General features: G+C 46.5%; 1 protein-coding gene across 2 annotated transcripts in view; it reads left to right on the top strand.

Moving 5' to 3' along the window:
* NUGGC (nuclear GTPase, germinal center associated) overlaps positions 1-17,164 on the top strand; it is a 51,962-nt gene that overhangs the window by 5,655 nt on the left and 29,143 nt on the right. For both annotated transcript variants that reach the window (XR_007132235.1, XM_047760898.1), the window contains exons 2-7: positions 2,477-2,565; positions 6,829-6,933; positions 7,698-7,806; positions 8,575-8,797; positions 9,305-9,535; positions 12,044-12,253. Coding sequence is in view for 1 of the 2 variants with exons in the window: in XM_047760898.1 (XP_047616854.1) it covers positions 2,523-2,565; positions 6,829-6,933; positions 7,698-7,806; positions 8,575-8,797; positions 9,305-9,535; positions 12,044-12,253 (921 nt within the window). In the remaining variant the exon portion in view is untranslated. The remainder of the gene's footprint in view (positions 1-2,476; positions 2,566-6,828; positions 6,934-7,697; positions 7,807-8,574; positions 8,798-9,304; positions 9,536-12,043; positions 12,254-17,164) is intronic.

The following is a 17,164-nucleotide window of genomic DNA, read 5'->3' as shown; positions in this document are numbered from 1 at the left end:
CATTGTTGACAAATGTTACCATATTTTTCTCCTAACCGTCTGGATTTTAATGTGGTTTAGCATTTCCAACCAGGAATTGGCTTGTGTCTCTCATGAATTTTAGTGACTTCACAGAGCCTTCCCACCACCAGCCTTCCTGGTAGACATTTCAAGCAAGAACAGCATCTTGGGATTTGAAGAAGCCTTAAAATCCATCCAGTCCAATGCCATGATTAGGTGGTTGTACCAGGAAAGACTCAGACACTGCTAGAAGCAGAACATTCATGACTCACTAAGGGAGCTCACTCCATTTCAGACAACCTCGACAATGGGAGGATGTTAAGCAAAAATGTGCTTTCTTGTACTTTCCGCCTATTGCATCTGGTTCTCCCCTCTTGGGCGCACTGCGAACATGCATCATCCCTCTTGAACATGCGGCTCTAAGGTCACGTATTTGAAGACCACTACAAGGTCCTCTCCTCGTCTTCTGCCTTTGCCTATATCACCCCTCCCTTAAGTTAAACATCTCCAGTTCCTATGGAGCAGTTCTCACCATTAATGCCACTCCATGTATATCCTTTTCTAGAGTTCCTACTCTTTGCTTTACTCGTTCAGCCAGCATTTATTCATATCAACAATGAATTTGGTTTTTAAACATCCATTAGGGTAGAATCTTATCAAAAGCTTCCCCTCCATTATTTTGTTCATTCATTCATTCATTCATTCCGCATTATTGTCAGTCATTGCACTTCGTGACTGACATGCAACATTGAGACAAATGCAACCTGGAATAGCTCGAATGGTTCAGTAAGTGGGGGGAGGGAGACATCAAGGAACCATAGCGAGGAATGTAACACAGCTGTGCTCAGAGCAGTGGTGACACAGGGGGGAATGATTGGGTATCAGCAGAGTTTCGCAGAGGAAATGCTTAAACATGATCTTGAAGAAAGAGTAGGGGTTCACCAGGAGGAAGTATGGAGGAGACCCTACACAGAAGCATGTTTCTTCTTGGATTCTCTGCCTGGGAGGACTGGAAGGAGATTGGAGTGTCCAAGAGGGAGCTTCAAGAGAAGGAAGGGACAAATGAGGAACCCTAGGGAAGGCTCTGGATCTGGCATGTAGCAGGGTTCCCACCACATTCAACCTACACCCATTAAGTCCAGAAACCATTTGTTTGGTTGATAGCCATGAGCCAAACTAAGCATCAGAGGCTCTTTGGTGAATCGTAATTTTCATTTGTGGGTGATATGTAAATTTGGCACAGTCTCCCTGACCAACGGCCCACAGGTCTCATGGGGGTTGACATGTCAGGTGGGCTTTTGCATATGTCAGGAGGGCTGGTGACTCTGAACTACGCAGCAGAGTGATTCAACATCCCAAGTGGAGAGGCAGTCACTCTGGGAGCTCCATGCTTGTGCTCCTCAGCCCCTCCCCTCCCTGTGTGTAGAGACTAAGAAACTCCAGGACAGTATAGCCCTGCCAGCCTGTGCAGTGCCCACTCTTCTGAGCTTTCATGGATCCAGTTCTTCCTCTGGCCCCAAGCTCTGTCTGTCCCAGACTAGGGACAGGTTGGATCTGGCACTTCTTCTGGTCGTGCCTCTCCTTCTCTCTCCTCTGAGAGAGGTGCCCCAAGAGGTAAAGTTGCACGTGGAGTCCCCAACAAGGGAGCATGTCTTCCAGACTGAAGTGGGGCTGGGGTGGTAAGAAAGATCCAGAGAAACTCGTTATTGCATCTCTCCTTCCACACTCAGTAGCCCCCAAAGCAACTCCAGGGGACCCGAGGAATATTGAGGTTTCCATCCATCTCCTAGATACTTGCTGAGAGCTGCTGGAACTAAGGATCCCTGGCACAGGGGTTCAAGGCATATGTGATTGGGGCACCAAAGCAGCAAAGCTATATAACTTCACCTTCAAGGTTCTGGCTTCTGGAAGTTGATTCTCTTTATTCTCTTTTCAGAGTGAGTTGCATTAAAGATCTCAGGTCATATCAGTTTAAAGTTGATGGATACAACTATGGTTGAAAACTAATGGTCAAACACTGCTTTTTGTAATTTTTTTTTCTTTTTGCCCCCCCCCCGTCCCCCCCACCCCGTCCCCCGTCCCCCCCGGGCACACGGAGTTCCCAGGCCAGGGATAAGATCTGAGCTGTGGCTGTGATCTAAGCTGCAGCTGCAGCAATGCCAGATCCTTAACCCACTGTGGCCGGGCTGAGGATAGAACCTGCATCCCAGTGCTCCCAAGTCACTGCCAATCCCATTGCGCCACAGCAGGAGCGTCTGCTTTTTGTCACATTTAAGACAACACATAGTGGACTAGCTGTTGTGAGGGATTCAGAAATAAGTTAGAATGGCCACTGCCCTTTAGAAGCTTGGAATCTAATTGGGGAGATAAAGCAAAAGCAAAATCTCACATTATCTTGGGGTTTTCTTCGTATTTACCATTTCTGCTGTCTGCCCCTCCCCCAGTTCTGCCCTTTTGCTTTGTGTGTATTTTTCAGGCTGATTCTCCAAGTGGACAAAAAACAGGCGGTTGCATAACAGGAAATGGCAGAAACAGAAGATTGTGTGGGTCAGGAGCCATGTCCAGGTAAGGTCCCTACAATATCCCCCGAAATAAATAGGAACTTTTTACCATGATATGGTCAAGGTCAAATGGGTCAAGACTGTATTTAACTATGGTCCTTGTTCCTTGCTCTTTATTCAGAAGCTGCTTTCTCATGACATGTTTTAACAGAGAAAGAATATTAGGAGTTCCCCTCGTGGCGCAGTGGTTAACGAATCCGACTGGGAACCATGAGGTTGGGGGTTCGATCCCTGCCCTTGCTCAGTGGATGAACGATCCGGCGTTGCCGTGAGCTGTGGTGTAGGTCGCAGATGCGGCTTGGATCCTGCATTGCTGTGGCTCTGGCGTAGGCTGGCAGCTACAGGTCCGATTCCATCCCTAGCCCGGGAACCTCCATATGCCGCAGGAGCGGCCCAAGAAATGGCAAAAAGACAAAAAAAAGACAAAAAAAAGAATATTAATTACTTCAACAACAACTAAAAATAGCCTATTCTTAATATAGTGAGTGCTCTGACCAGCAATTCAATTTGTGCTCCCCCATCCTTTAAAGGAAGGTTCCAGGAAACTATTTTGGATTTTCTGAGAGTAGCCTCTCTCCAAATGGGCTAGGTAAGCCCCTGGAATCATTTCAGGTGCTTTCCTTAGAGTCTGAGTTGTAGGGTGAATCACTCTGGAGTCAGTGAGGGTGGCCTTCCTTTCCTAGAAGGCATGGTGTAGGACCCCTGAAGACAAGGAGGGAACTCTTCCTCAGAAGATGCAGGGAAGTAGCCCCTATGTGCAGAAAACAGGGGGAAGGGTGGAGTGGGTGGGTATTACATGCTTTGTGTTTTGAGCATCGAAGGGGAAAGAAACTTTTCTTCACTCCTGGGGATGCATTCCCTTAGGGGCAAGAGAAGCAGTGTTTCTGAGTCAGTGAGGTGGTACTAGCATCTGAGGAATGGCTGGGCTTGCAAACTGAAAGAGCTGCAACTTTAGGGATTCTTGGTTGAGCTTAGCCGAGAAGGCTTGGGGCTTTCTGCTTAGGTGTGTGGCAGGCTCCTGCAACGATCTAGATCAACAGAGCCTGTATTGGAGTCACTTGTCAAAAGCGACACCTTGTGGCAGCAAAGAGCAACAGCAGCAGAGGCTAAGGTAGACTTCAGACTGTCCCCATCCACCCGTCTCTGCTCTTTCCTCTCCTAAGTCAGTGTAAAATGCTGGAAAAAGTTTGGGAGTACTTGAACAATTACAGGGAAGAATAAGAAATGTGGCCAGTTAACACCAATTCATTCTGGTTAAAATTTAATATAAAAGCACTACCCCCCTATGTTTCGTCTTGAAAATGAGTGGTATATTCACACGATGGAAATGTTACTCAGCCATAAAAAGAATGCAATAATGCCATTGGCAGCAACATGGATGGGCCTAGAGATTATCACACTAAGTGAAGTAAGTCAAAGACAAATATACGATATGACTTATATGTGTAATCTTAACAAATGATACAAATAAACTTACTTAGAAAGCAAAAATACACTCATAGACATAGAAAACAAACTTATGGTTACCAAAGAAGAAAAGGCAGAGAGGGATAAATTAGGAGGTTGGGATTAAAAATACACATACTACTATATATAAAATAGATAACAAGGACCTACTGTATAGCACAGGGTACTATACTAAATATCTTGTAATAACCTATAATGGAAAAGAATCTAAAAAGTATACATACATTTTTAGACCGAACCACTTTGCTGTACATGTGAAACTAACAGAACATTGTAAATCAACTGTATTTCAATTAAAAAAACCCCCACTACCCTTAAATAGTTTAAATCCCAGATGGGGATTTAAACTGGAGAAACTTTCCACATGGTTTTTCATTTTAGAAATTGAGGAAAAAGTTTAAAACCTTGCTGTTTTAACTGATTTTTCAAGGCTCGCTTGAGTTGAGACCCAAGCTTCCAAACTTTTATCGGATAATTTCCAGTCCTTACAAAGTTGCAATAGAGGTGGTGGATATACAGGCTGTTCTGAGACTTTTATACATGTGACTAAGATACTGCACAAACATTGTTTACACAAAAGGGCAACTGAGTTATAAAGTCATAATCAAGGCCCTGCATCCTTTTACTTTCTTTCCACAGGCACTTGTAGAAATACCCTGGAATCTCAAGACACCTTTTTTTTTTTTTGTCTTTTTGCCATTTCTTGGGCCACTCCTGCGGCATATGGAGTTTTCCAGGCTAGGGGTTGAATCGGAGCTGTAGCCGCTGGCCTACACCACAGCCACAGCAACTCAGGATCTGAGCCACATCTGCAACCTACACCACAGCTCACGGCAACGCCGGATCCTTAATCCACTGAGCAAGGGCAGGGATCGAACCCGCAACCTCATGGTTCCTAGTCAGATTCGTTAACCACTGAGCCACAATGGGAACTCCTCAAGACACTTTTTATAACACAGACTAAGGTGTTCTCCAGCGAGCTGCTGGCCTGGGGGCCTGAGTGGCATGGTTTTTTCCTTCTCTGTCCATTGCTCTCCAGCTCTGGCCAGTGGGCCAGTGACCACTTGGTGATTAGTTCTAGGGCAGTCCTCCAACTGAGCCAGCAGGAATGGTTTGAACAGAGCCTCCCTTGTAAAGTTAGAAGGTTTGGACAGCAGGGCCGAAGGGCAAGGTCTTCTGATTCTGCCCCCGACCCCACCCCATCCGTGAGCATGAGAGGGTGCAGACCCAGGCTCGGGCGGACAGTTGACCCTGCACTTTGACACGCTGTGGGGTGTGGGCTAGTCCGAGGACACGAGGACTTTGTGCTGGAGGACACGTGAAGCTGAGGCTGCCCGAGCTACTGGGAGCCCATGGGTGGAGGCTGGGCCTTCTGTGGGGGCTGCCATCCAGGTCCCAAGCCAAACTCCCTGTGATTCTTGAGGGAAGGTGACCTCCCAAGGTCATCCTCAGTTTGGGGGCCCCACGCCCATCTGTGAGCTGAGCTTGTTATGATTCTAGGGATCAGCTGCTTTTCCAGGTCACCTCATGGCCCACGCCAACCCCAGGGGCACTGGGTGAGGACCATTTCCAAAAGTCTTAACGCCCAAGACCCACCTCGTGCCCCATTCTAACCAGGTGGCTACTGCTGGGGGCAGGTGGGGGAGGGGGGGCGGTTCTTAAAACCCCTCCAAACACACTAGGTTGGTTACACATTTCCTGAGGATCAGGGATGGGACCAGCCCTCTACTTGGTAACCAAGGGGGGCCTCTAAGAGGATTAATCTCTGCAGAACTACAAAAATTTGCCTCTGGGCCATTTCTTTTCTTGCCCCTATAAGGAGGCAGCTACTAACATCTTTCAGTGAGGAAAGGAAGAAACCCTTCCCTCCCCCAATTCAATCACGGAAGGCCCTCCCTGGGAGGGCATCCTCCCAAACTCTTGTATTCCTTAGGTCTTTGTCTTCCATCCCCCATTGCACAGATGAAGAGACGGAGGCTCAGGGAGAAGGGCTTTGCACTGGTCACCGTGGCCTGCTCTTCCCTCTGCTCCCACTTCCCATCCATTTCCCAGTCTGCAAAGATCTCCCCAAGGCCTCTCTCCTCCCGCCTTGGGCCTGGTCCTGGGCTTCTCTCCACACTATTGGCCTTTGGCAAAGACTATCCAGCCATCTGGGCTTCTCCGGGTTTCCACACAGGAACTTTTCATATCATTTCGACTTATCTTCTGGGCAGATAGATTGGACGCTGCATTTTGGAACCAGATGCAAAGTCCTGGGACTCTGGGAATTAGGAACCAGATTGGGGTGGCCTAACAGGCTGATTTGGAAATGGGCCTACCAGCATCCAGAGCTGGTGGGCGGGACCCTCTTTGGAGATAATGGAGGTCAGGCAAATTCAGGGGCCCTTGAACAATGCTGGGTTAGAGCACTGACCCCCTCCCCTTTGCAGTTGAAAAGCTGCATGTAGGGAGTTCCCCCTTGTGGCTCAGTGGGTTAAGGACTCAACTATTATCCATGAAGATTCGGGTTCGATCCCTGGACTTAGTGGGTTAAGGATCCCATGGTGCCATGAACGGTGGTGTAGGTTGCCAGTGTGGCTTGGATCTGGCAATGCTGTGGGCAGCTGCAACTCCAATTTGAACCCTAGCCTGGGAAGCTCCATATGCAGCAGGTATGGCCCTAAAAAAAAAAAAAAAAAGAAAAGGAAAGGAAAAAGCAAATCCACATAGAAGCAGATCTGCACAGTTCAGACCCGTATTGTTGAGAGGTATACTCTGCCCCTAAGACCTATACTTTTATATAACCTCTGTTTATCTCCAGTTGATGATGATTTATTTAAAGAACCAATGAAAAAAAGAAGACGGTCAGATCGGGACCAGCGTTTCCGAGCATTTCCCACGATGGAACAAAGCGCCCTTAAGGAATGTGAGTGTCCTGATACACGTGCTGTATTGCTTGCTTTAATGCGACTCTGTTCTTTTCCAAATGTGAGAAAATGCTCAAAGGAAGAGAAGGTTACACTTGGAAGCAGGCTGGAACACCTCCAAATGATCTTGATCCGAAAGGAAGTCCCCCTGGGGTGCAGCAGGTTAAGGATAGGGCATTGTCACTGCTTGGGTTGCTGCTGTGGTGCAGGTTCAATCCCTGGCCCAGGAAGTTCCCCATGCCATGGGTGCAGCTGGGGAAGGGGAGTGGAATTACCCCCCCCAAAAAAAGAGGCCTCTTAGTCTCTGCAGAAACAAGGAGTAGGACAATTCACTCTTGGAAGCTAGAAAGGAGGCTTGTTACAAAAACAATCTCTTCCTGATTAGAACTGGGAAAATGGTTGTTTTGATGCTTTCATGGGTATGATGTGATATGATATGATTTTTTTTTGATATGGGGTCCTTGCATTTTTTTAAAGAAAAAAATGACCACAGAAGAGAAGAATCTAGAAAGGCTCCAGCCCATGGAGAAGTTATGCTGACGTCTGTAACATGGACTTTCAGAGCAGGCTGGCTCCTGGGGAGGCTCTTGTGACCTATGATCACCTTCCCCGAGCTGTTCCCTTGAGTGTGTCAGATCACTTGCTCTCTTGTTTAATTAGCTTTTCCTCCTTCTCTGCAGTACTAAGCAGACCCCTCCTAGGGCGTCCTATTACTTGATCCCTGTCAGGTCCACCTCCGCTGAGACGTCTCTCTCGATTCCAGATGAAAAATTAGAGTCACGGACCAGAAGGGTTTTGAGCAACACTTACCAGAAACTTCTTCAGTCTGTGTTCCTGGATGACAGCATCCCTAATGGCATCAAGTACCTCATGTGAGTCTGGTATCAGCTGGTGGAAGATGCTTTTCTCCAACAAGGAAAGGGAATTTTCCATTAGAAACCTAGCAAAGAAGGCCAGAAAGCTCTGTAGCTACAGGTCATTCTTATTATTACCGATAATTGACATTCATTGAGTTGGCCCTGTTGCTAGGTGATCCTCTGAGTTCTGTACATTCACCAAATTTCATTTAATTGTCCCAATACCCTTGAGAGTAGAGCGATTATTATCATCATCATCCCCATTTTACTGACATTGAGGCATAGAAAGCCCAAGACCTTGTCCAAGTGACACTCTTGGTAAGTGAAAGGGCTTGGAATCCAGCTCAGGCTGTGGGACTCTGAACTTGTGCCCTCATCAGCCTGTGCCAAGCTGACCTGAAGGACTGGAGTGGTGTCCAGGCTACATCTCCTGCCCAGGAAGGCTCCTTGTTGTTCCTAATAATACTTACCCTCTGCACAAACTCTCTTTCTAAGCTCAAGACTGTGTAATATCCATGGACCACAAATAAGGTTACTTCACCTCTAGAAAGACATTGTCGAGTTTATGTAGACTTATCATTACCAAGTATTTTTGCAGCATCTCTTTTGATCCTTAGGACAAAACCGAGGTGAATAGTCCCTTTTGGCCGAGGAGAGAGCAGAGACTCAGAAAGAGGGGTTGACTTGCCCAGATTAGAACTCAGTTGCTTTGCATTCTGCTCTGGTGTTCTTCCTCACGATGCTTTGATGACCCTGACAATGAGCATTTTAAAACTGATCTAGAAACAGGCTTCTTGCCTTGATTGAAAAGCCACCGTTGGACCCCATCTACATTGGATTGTTTGGAAGCACTGGGGCTGGGAAGAGCTCCCTGATCAATGCTATCATTCAGCAAGCCATGTTTCTGCCAGTGTCTGGAGAAAGTATATGTACGTCTTGTATTGTTCAAGTGCGCTCGGGCTGCTGTGAGCTGTATGAGGCCAAGATCCACCTCCTCTCCGACCAGGTAAGGGTGTCCCTCCCTGTCTCCTTCCTTCTCTCCTCCCTCCTTAACCTTTTCCCCTCTCCCTTTCTCTCCTTCCCTCCTCCTTCTCTCCCTCCCTGTTTTTTTTCCTTTCTCCCTCTTTTTTCCTCCTTCTCTTTTTTCCTTCTTCCCTTTCTTTCTTTCCTTCTCCCCCTCTCTCATAGATTAACATTATATTCCTTGTAAACATAGCTCCCGTCTTTGTTGCATGAAAAAGAACATAGTACAGCATGAGACATTTCAACAGAACAAGCTAGGGTTCTGGCCTGGGTCCTGTCTCAACTCGTTGCAAGACTTTGGGCAAGACGTTTCTCCCTTCGGGGTCCTATTTCCTGATAGACAAGGGGGTTGGATCAGATGATCCCCAGATAGATTCAATGACTTTAGATTTCCTGAGTTTGCAGCCCCTGCCTTCCACAGGCACAATGGAAAGCCCCCTTGTCTTCTGTATTTGTGTCATGGGGGCTTGACCCTACTCTACCTTGGCAGGAGTGGAAGGAAGAGCTGAAGAACCTATCAAAGCTCCTGAACAGGACTGAGGAGCTGGGCAGAGAAGAGGAGGATGCATGGAATAAGGATGAAGCGCTGGAAGAAGCCATTTGGAAGCTACAAATGCTTTATGGACCCGGGGCGGAAAGGAAGAGCTACGAGGAGTTACTAAGGGCAAAGCCCATAGGAAAGATCCCCCCCTCCAGAGTCATCACCCTCAAGGCAGAAGAGGTAGCGTCACAAGGTTTTTCTTTATTTTATCATGAATCTCAAGGATAGCAATTAAATCTATGTAGGGGATTTGCACAAGGCACAGTGTTTCTATTGGACATAAGTAGATACCAAAATCAAAAGTATCCATGACCAAGTGATTTTTCATTACTCATGGCTGTCAAGTGGGTATTTTTCTTTTTCTTTTTTCTTTTCTTTTCTTTTCTTTTCTTTTTAGGGCTCCACCTATGGCATATGGAAGTTCTTGGGCTAGGGGTCAAATTGGAGCTGCAGTCTATGCCACAGCCATAGCAACACCAGTTATGAGCTGCATCTGCAACCGATTCTGCAGCTCACAGCAACACTGGATCCTTAACCCACTGAGTGAGGCCAGGGATTGAACCCGCAACCTTGTGGTTACTAGTCAGATTCATTTCCACTGCCCCACAACAGGAACTCCACACTTTTTATTTTATTGTTCAAATTTCATATATTTAATTCTTCCCCAAATTTTGAAATATTTGACCAGGCATACTTAGAAGTCAAATGAATTAAACCTTTTCAGGCACTTAGCTCTTATAAACTTAGAAAATTAGAAATGTAGTAGTTATTTCTTATATTTAAATGGATATTATAATTTTTTTCATTTTTAAAAATTTTTACTGAAGTATAGTTGATTTACAATGTTGTAATAATTTCTGCTGTACAACAAAGTGATTCAGTTATACATGTACACACATCCATTCTCTTTCAGATTCTTTTCACACATAGATTATCACAGAATTTTGGGTAGAGTTCTCTGTGCTGTACAGCAGGTCCCATGGGCCAATTGTTCCATATACCTCAGTGTGCATATGCCAGTCCCAAACCCCCAGGCCATCCCTCTCCTCCACCTGTCCCTTTGGTAACCATAAGTTTGTTTTCAAAGTCTGTGTGTCTGTCTCTGTTCTGCAAATAAGTTCATTTGTATCCCTCCCCCTTTTCTTAGATTCCGCATATGGATATTATAATTAGAACAAATTATGTTCCTAATATCTAAATCATAGACAAAGCATGTTTGAAGAAACCCGATGATAACAAAGCTGGTTAGTTTATCTGAATACACACAGCTTACACAGAAGATGTCAATATCATATTCATTTCTTCACGTCTCTCTATTTGGAAATATTCCTTCCCAGAGTTACACATTTACCCACTGAAACAAAGGGAACAGAATTACCGTCTCCATGAGTGAGGGCACCAATTCAGAGTTGGATCAAGAGTGCTGGACTCAGACAAGGGAATCTGAGTTCACCTCCCAGTGCCTTGTCTTGATCAGCCTACTGAGTTGAGCCCTTTTCTTAGAGAAAGCCCATGCTTTTTCTTCCATGTTGCCCTCATCGTATATCCTTTATTTTTCAGTCAAAATGTCTTGTATCAACCCCTCTCTCAAAACTTCTTTTATTTGATTAGAACTGATGAAATCCATTCCTCCCTACCCAGATTGCAACAAATCTCATGATTTAATCTCAACTCTTCTAAGAATGTACTTTGTCTTTCTTTCAGGACCATTCTCTAGATTTTTTTTTTTTTTTGGTCTTTTTGACTTTTTAGGGCTGCACCCATGGCATGTGGAGGTTCCCAGGCTAGGGGTCAAATTGGAGTTGTAGCCTCTGACCTACGCCACAGCCACAGCAACGTGGGATCTGAGCCGTGTCTGCGACCTACACCACAGCTCACGGCAACTCCAGATCCTTAACCCACTGAGTGAGGCCAGGGATCGAACCCACAACGTCATGGTTCCTAGTTGGATTCATTTCTGCTGCACTACAGCAGGAGCTCCTAGATATTTATTAACAAGGATGACCATCTATCCCAAATCTTCTGTCCCCTGAAATATCCCAGGAGAGACCTGGCTAATGGCATGACTGTGTCCTTGTCCCAAGATACGTGTAGGGAAAACCAGTAGGCTGAGAATGATTCTCCATCTCACCCAGCACCATCAAAAAATCCTAGAAATGCCTACATGTCAAGATGTTTTTGGTAACTTGGAAGATACATTTTAAAAACCTTTTTAAAGATAAACTTCAGACCAATTTTTAACTCAGAAAATATGGTCACCATCTCCCTATCAATTTCCCACAGTTAGGGCTCTCTGGTGTCTAAAGTGTTCCTGTTAGCCGTGTGGGAAGTGTCCTCGCTCTCTAAAATTTAGACTATTGCATATGACTTACATTAATTTTAGAACTGAAATGGAATTTAGAAGAGAAAATCTTTATCCTGTGAAGCTATGACTCTCCTGAAGTCCCTCCTACCTGACTTTGTTTTCTCCATCTGCCAGTTAAGGAGCTTGAACTTCCTCATCTCCAGTGTCCTTTCTGGTTCTGAGTCTAGACCTTTCCAGGCTGGGTCACAGCCCTCCTGGTGCCTGTTGCCCAGTGTTGCTCTTTATGTGACTCGGTGTACCTTCGATGAACCTGAATCACAGCCCATGCAGGGTAGAAGCACTGGGAGAATGTCTGGTGTATGACCTTGGCCTTCTTCTTTTAGGCAGAAGAGCTGTCTGTCAAGCTGGATCCCTACATCCGGACTCAGAGGAGGGGCTGGGCTGGAGGACCAGATGAGACACAAATCTGGCCCTTGATCAAACTTGTGGAAGTGACCCTTCCCAAGTCAGAGCTGATTCCAGAAGGAGTGGTGCTGGTGGATATCCCAGGCACAGGAGACTTTAACAGCAAGAGGGACGAGATGTGGAGAAAGGTGAGTCTGTTTCTTATGGCTTAGGCCCTTTCCCCTCATCTCCAACACCCTTTTGAAAGCAGGAAAGAATGCCCATCTTTCAGCTTCAGGGATTTTAGGAACTCACTGGAGTTAAATTCTTCCACATTTGAAACCTCAGGCCAGTGGCAGGATAGGGGTAGCCAGAGAAACTTGGGAGGGAGGAATCATGGGGTGGGCCTGGTCGCTGGAACAAGAGTATGTGGCATATGAGAAGGGCCAGCCATGGAGTGACCCAAGAGTGAGCCAAGGAGACAAGGCCCGAGCTGGGAATGGAGCCCAAGATTTGGGTACAAAGCAGAGAGGCCAACAACTGTACATCAAAGAACCAGGAGGCTGTTCCCTTCCTTGGCTATAAGGAATAGAAACTCACTAAAGCAATCCCAAGTTAAGAGGGGTTAATCTAAAGGATATCAAAGAATCTCAGACCCTATCAGGGCCACCTGTCAGGACAGAAGCAGCTATTTTCTCACTCATCCTATGCCTGGTCTCTTGTGACCCTGTTTCCCCTTGTGGGTCTCTCTGCAGAGTCCACTTCTCTCTTGGCTTTGTCTTCTAGCCATTAGAACCCATGCGGTGGAACCAGATCACCTGAGCCCTGTCTCTAAATAACATTGCAGTTCATGTGCCTATGACTGTCCAGTGATAGTCTTGATGTCTTGAGCTCAAATTCCTCAGGAAGAAAATCTGATCAGTTACTGCCCAGCTAATGGATCAGCTCTCCCTGGATTAAGTGTCCATCCCTAGTGCAATCAGCTGTAGCTGAAGGTGGTGGTTGAGATGAAAGGAGGTAGGGATTCAATTCCCAGCAAATGGAGCATAAGCTGATCAGGACCCCTAGATGTCTCTGCAGCCAGGGAGTTAAGTATGAGGGTAGTTTGACCTGAACCTAGTGATAGGAGACTGAAGGATTTTTAAGACTTTGTCTCTTTGTTAGTTTGTTTTCCATTCCTCAAACACACACACTATGAAAGACAATGTACTAAGCACTGAGAATGCAAAGATTGTAACTAACAATAATAATCACAGCTGAGCCAATTTTATAGCTAATAACCCAGGCAAGAAGGCTTGAGGGCCTCTCTGCTCTCAACCCCTACTATGATAGACATCACAAAATGAAAAGTGAATGCAAAGATATAGAACATGACCTTTTATGTTAAGAAGCGTGTGTGTGTGTGTGTGTGTGTGTATGTGTGTGTGTGTGTATCTGATGCTTGTCAAAGCACAGCAAAAGCCAGATCCTGCCTTCTGGAAGGATACACACCCAATTGTTAACAGTTGTTAACAGTCCTACCACTCTTTATTGATACATTTCTGTATTGTTTGTCTATTTTGTGTGACCGTGTATTACCTTTACATCTAAAAAGCCAAAAGCAAGATGAAACAATGTTGAGAAGTAGAGTCTTCCCTCAAGGGTTTTAGAGTCTAACAGGAGAGATAAAACATGCAGAGGACTAAATATGTGGCAGAAAGTGAGTAGGAGAAGGACAAGGAACTATGAGCCCCAAAAGTAGAAATTACCTCCAACTAGAAAGCTCGTTCCCTTGACAAACACCTACTGACCTTCTATTCAATTTTGCAATAGGTTCCTGATGAATGGAGGTGAAGTCCTTGCCCTTGGAAGACTCAGTGTCCAGGAGGGAGGAAACATACTAATTACCAAACCCTATTACTTAAAAATGAGAGTGCAGGGCAATGACTTTGGAGGTGGGCAAGGCTTCAGAGAGGACAGTAAGCCCAGCCTCTACCAGGTGGAAGTGGGTCCCCTGAGCACCATCCCAGGCCAGAGAGCAGCATTAGCCGAGTCTTCCCTAGATGGCTAAGGGAACGGGGGCTGGGGAAGTGGGGGTCTTCCTGGATGTGGGGGATGTAGTGGAGAGATGCACAGAAGCCAAGCCTGGATAAGGTGGGCTTTGAGACCATACTTCCTGGAGATACTCAAAGGACAGGGATGCATGAGAGAGAAAGAAAGGGCATCTTAGGCCAAAGGAGTCAGGAGTGCAGGCAGGAGGGAATATGGAGCACAGGACCAGAGCTGGAAGGGACTGGGAGGGAGGGCCAGTGTCTGTGAGTCATGATCAGCGCAGCAGTTGCAAAAAATTCATCACAGGACCATTGCTTCTCTGTTATATGCAGATTTTAAGTTCAGCTGATTTGTACCAAATGAATGACTTGCAGGCTGGGTGAGCTTTGTGACTGTGGTTTCCAACAAAGATCAGAACCACAGCTTATAGATAATCAGCCTATGCACTGGTTTTACAGATGAGCAAATGTAGGCTCAGAGACAGGAAGTCACTTGCTCAAGACCACACAGCTTCTAAGTGGCAGAATTTGAACTGGAGAGCAGGCTCCTGCCTTCCCCACGAGGCTCTCCTTTTCACCCCCAGGCTGGCCCCTAACAGTTCTTTAAGATGGAGGCAGCCCCAGCATCCTTCCCCCGGTGGTCTGCTCAGGCCTGGCAGGAGAGCCTTTGTTTCTGGGGGGTCTCAGCCATTGGATCAGAATTGCCAACCTCTGATAGTTCCAGGCCAGGTCTGGAGAGCCACAGCCCAGGAAGGTGGCCGGCCTCTCTCACAGGATGGAGCCATGGCTGCTGCCAGTCCAGATACACTGGGCAGCATATCAAAGGCCACTGCGAACAGAGGAGCCAGCAGATCTGGCTCAGAACATCGGGCGGTGACAGTTCCCAGCCTGCTGTGCTTGGCCTCCACTCCCCTGCATTCTTGTGGTTTTGAGATAGTCCCTCACAAAAAGTCACTCAAGACTCCCCTCTCCGGAGGGGTGGGTGGAGGAGGAAGAGCCTCTGCCTGTTTCTCCAGCTGCCAGCGGCACATCCAAAACCCCTATGAACTCAGACATCCCCTGTGCTGCCACTTAGGAGTCACCAGACCTCTCCAGGCCTATCTATCTCATTGTAGGAAGGAGGAGGGTGGGGGGAATCCCACCCCCTCCCAAGTCCAGTGGCTCTTGTCTTACTGGTTGGCTTTATTTGCTGTTCTCTGTCACTCCAACTTGACCTAATCCAGGAAATCAGGAGCTTTGTGTAGGGCCTGAAATTTAACCACTGCAACCTTTATGATTGCAATCTTCTCTTATTAATAAACATTTATTAAGCACCTGTAGCTTACCAGGACCAGGGGAACATAAAGGTGAAAGAGGCCCTGCCCTCAAGGAGCAGGAGCAGCCTGTATCTTCTACAACCTGATGGACTAGCTTGAGGTTTCCCTAAATTGGTCATGATTTGCCAAGTGGGAAGGAGGAATTTGTTTTATTTTCCTGCCAGATTTAAGTCTATCCATGTAGAGAGGAGGTTCAGACCTGGAGTTGTGTGGCTTTAAGCTGGTTCTTTGCCTCTTGGGACCTATTATGCGCCTTCCCGGTAAAACAAAGAAGTTGGTTTGACACTAGAGATTCCTGGGCAAGGGGTGGTGATGGAGCAGGTGAGAAGTCCAAACCCTCCCCCACCCCGCCATATTCAACAAAAGCAGTTCTTTTTTTTTTGTATTTTTTTGTATTTTTAGGGCAGCACCCTCAGCATATGGAGGTTTCCAGGCTAGGGGTCGAATCAGAGCTTTAGCTGCCGGCCGCAACCACAGCTGCAGCAATGCCAGAACCGAGCCGCGTCTGCAACCTACATCACAGCTCATGGCAACACCGGATCCTTAACTCACTGAGTGAGGCCAGGGATCGAACCTGCATCCTCATGGATACTAGTCAGATTCATTTCCACTGAGCCACGATGGAAATTCCAAAAGCAGTTCTAGTTTTAAAAATCCAGCTTGGCAATTGGAATCCTTCCAAAGATTTCATCTGAAAAAGGCTCTATTGCTAAAAACAAGTTTGAAACCCCCCTGCTCTAGGTCAAGCTTTCTCAGTCTCTGCTTTTGGCACTGGCGGTTAGGAGGCAGAGAATTCTTGGTTGTAGGGGCCAGACTTGGGCTTTGTAGGATATTCAGTAGCATTCAGAGCCTCACCCACTAGTGTCCCCCAAGTCAAAACAGTTCACCATATCTCCAGACATTGCCAAATGTCCTCTGGGGTCAATAGATAAGAAGTATAAAGCAAAGAATGAATGAATTAGCAACTCACACACTTATACCTTTCTGTGCAAAGTGCCATTCTGAGGAGTCCTAAATAGACTCAATCCTGAAGCTGGACCAGCTTTTCATTTATATAGAGATACTAGGCAAGTGAAACAATAAAGTAAGAGAAATGTCACAAGGCAACATACGATTTCTTGTCTCCTGAAAGTAGCATATTTGGTAAAGCATTAACATATGCTTTAAATGTTGTTAATTTCATATTCCTTGGCCTTTGCAACTTGAAGCACATGGTTTCTGGCTCCCTGCTGCCATCGGGTGGCAGTGTGCTGAATATTCAGGGGTAATCAGACCTCAAAATGATGCCCTGGGGTTAGATGCATGACTAGTTCTGAAAAAACAATTTCCCCTAGAGGACAGCTGAGGTAAGTCAAGCCAGTGATGGATCTGAGACTGGGGTCTGATTTCTTGAATTCTATCAATGACTAATGTCACAAACATCTATGAAGCCTCTCGTATGGGCCAAGAACCATGCTCGAGGTGATGTGGATTCCAAGCTGAAGGGAGCAGCCCCTTCCCATCAGGTACCTCACTATCCATGTGGGAGGAGGTGCAGAGTGGCGACTCTGCACCATCACTCTATTTGAAAAGTACTATGGCAGGTAAATCCAGGTGCTGTAGGGTGCAGGGGAGGGGGTGGTTACCCTGTGCCCGAGTGGCCCTTCATAGCCTCGAAGGGCAAGTGGAGGTCAAGCAAATGTCATGGCAAGTGCAAAGGTGCCTAGAGATAGACGGGCAATTTACATCTAAGAAAGCCCAAGAAGCTCATAAAGCCAGTGCGTGGAGAGCGCAG

This window comes from Phacochoerus africanus, chromosome 15 (genome assembly GCF_016906955.1).
Source record: "Phacochoerus africanus isolate WHEZ1 chromosome 15, ROS_Pafr_v1, whole genome shotgun sequence".
In the NCBI taxonomy this organism is placed as follows: Eukaryota; Metazoa; Chordata; class Mammalia; order Artiodactyla; family Suidae; genus Phacochoerus; species Phacochoerus africanus.
The sequence above is the reverse complement of the archived record's forward strand: the minus strand, read 5'-3'. Positions and strand labels throughout refer to the sequence as shown.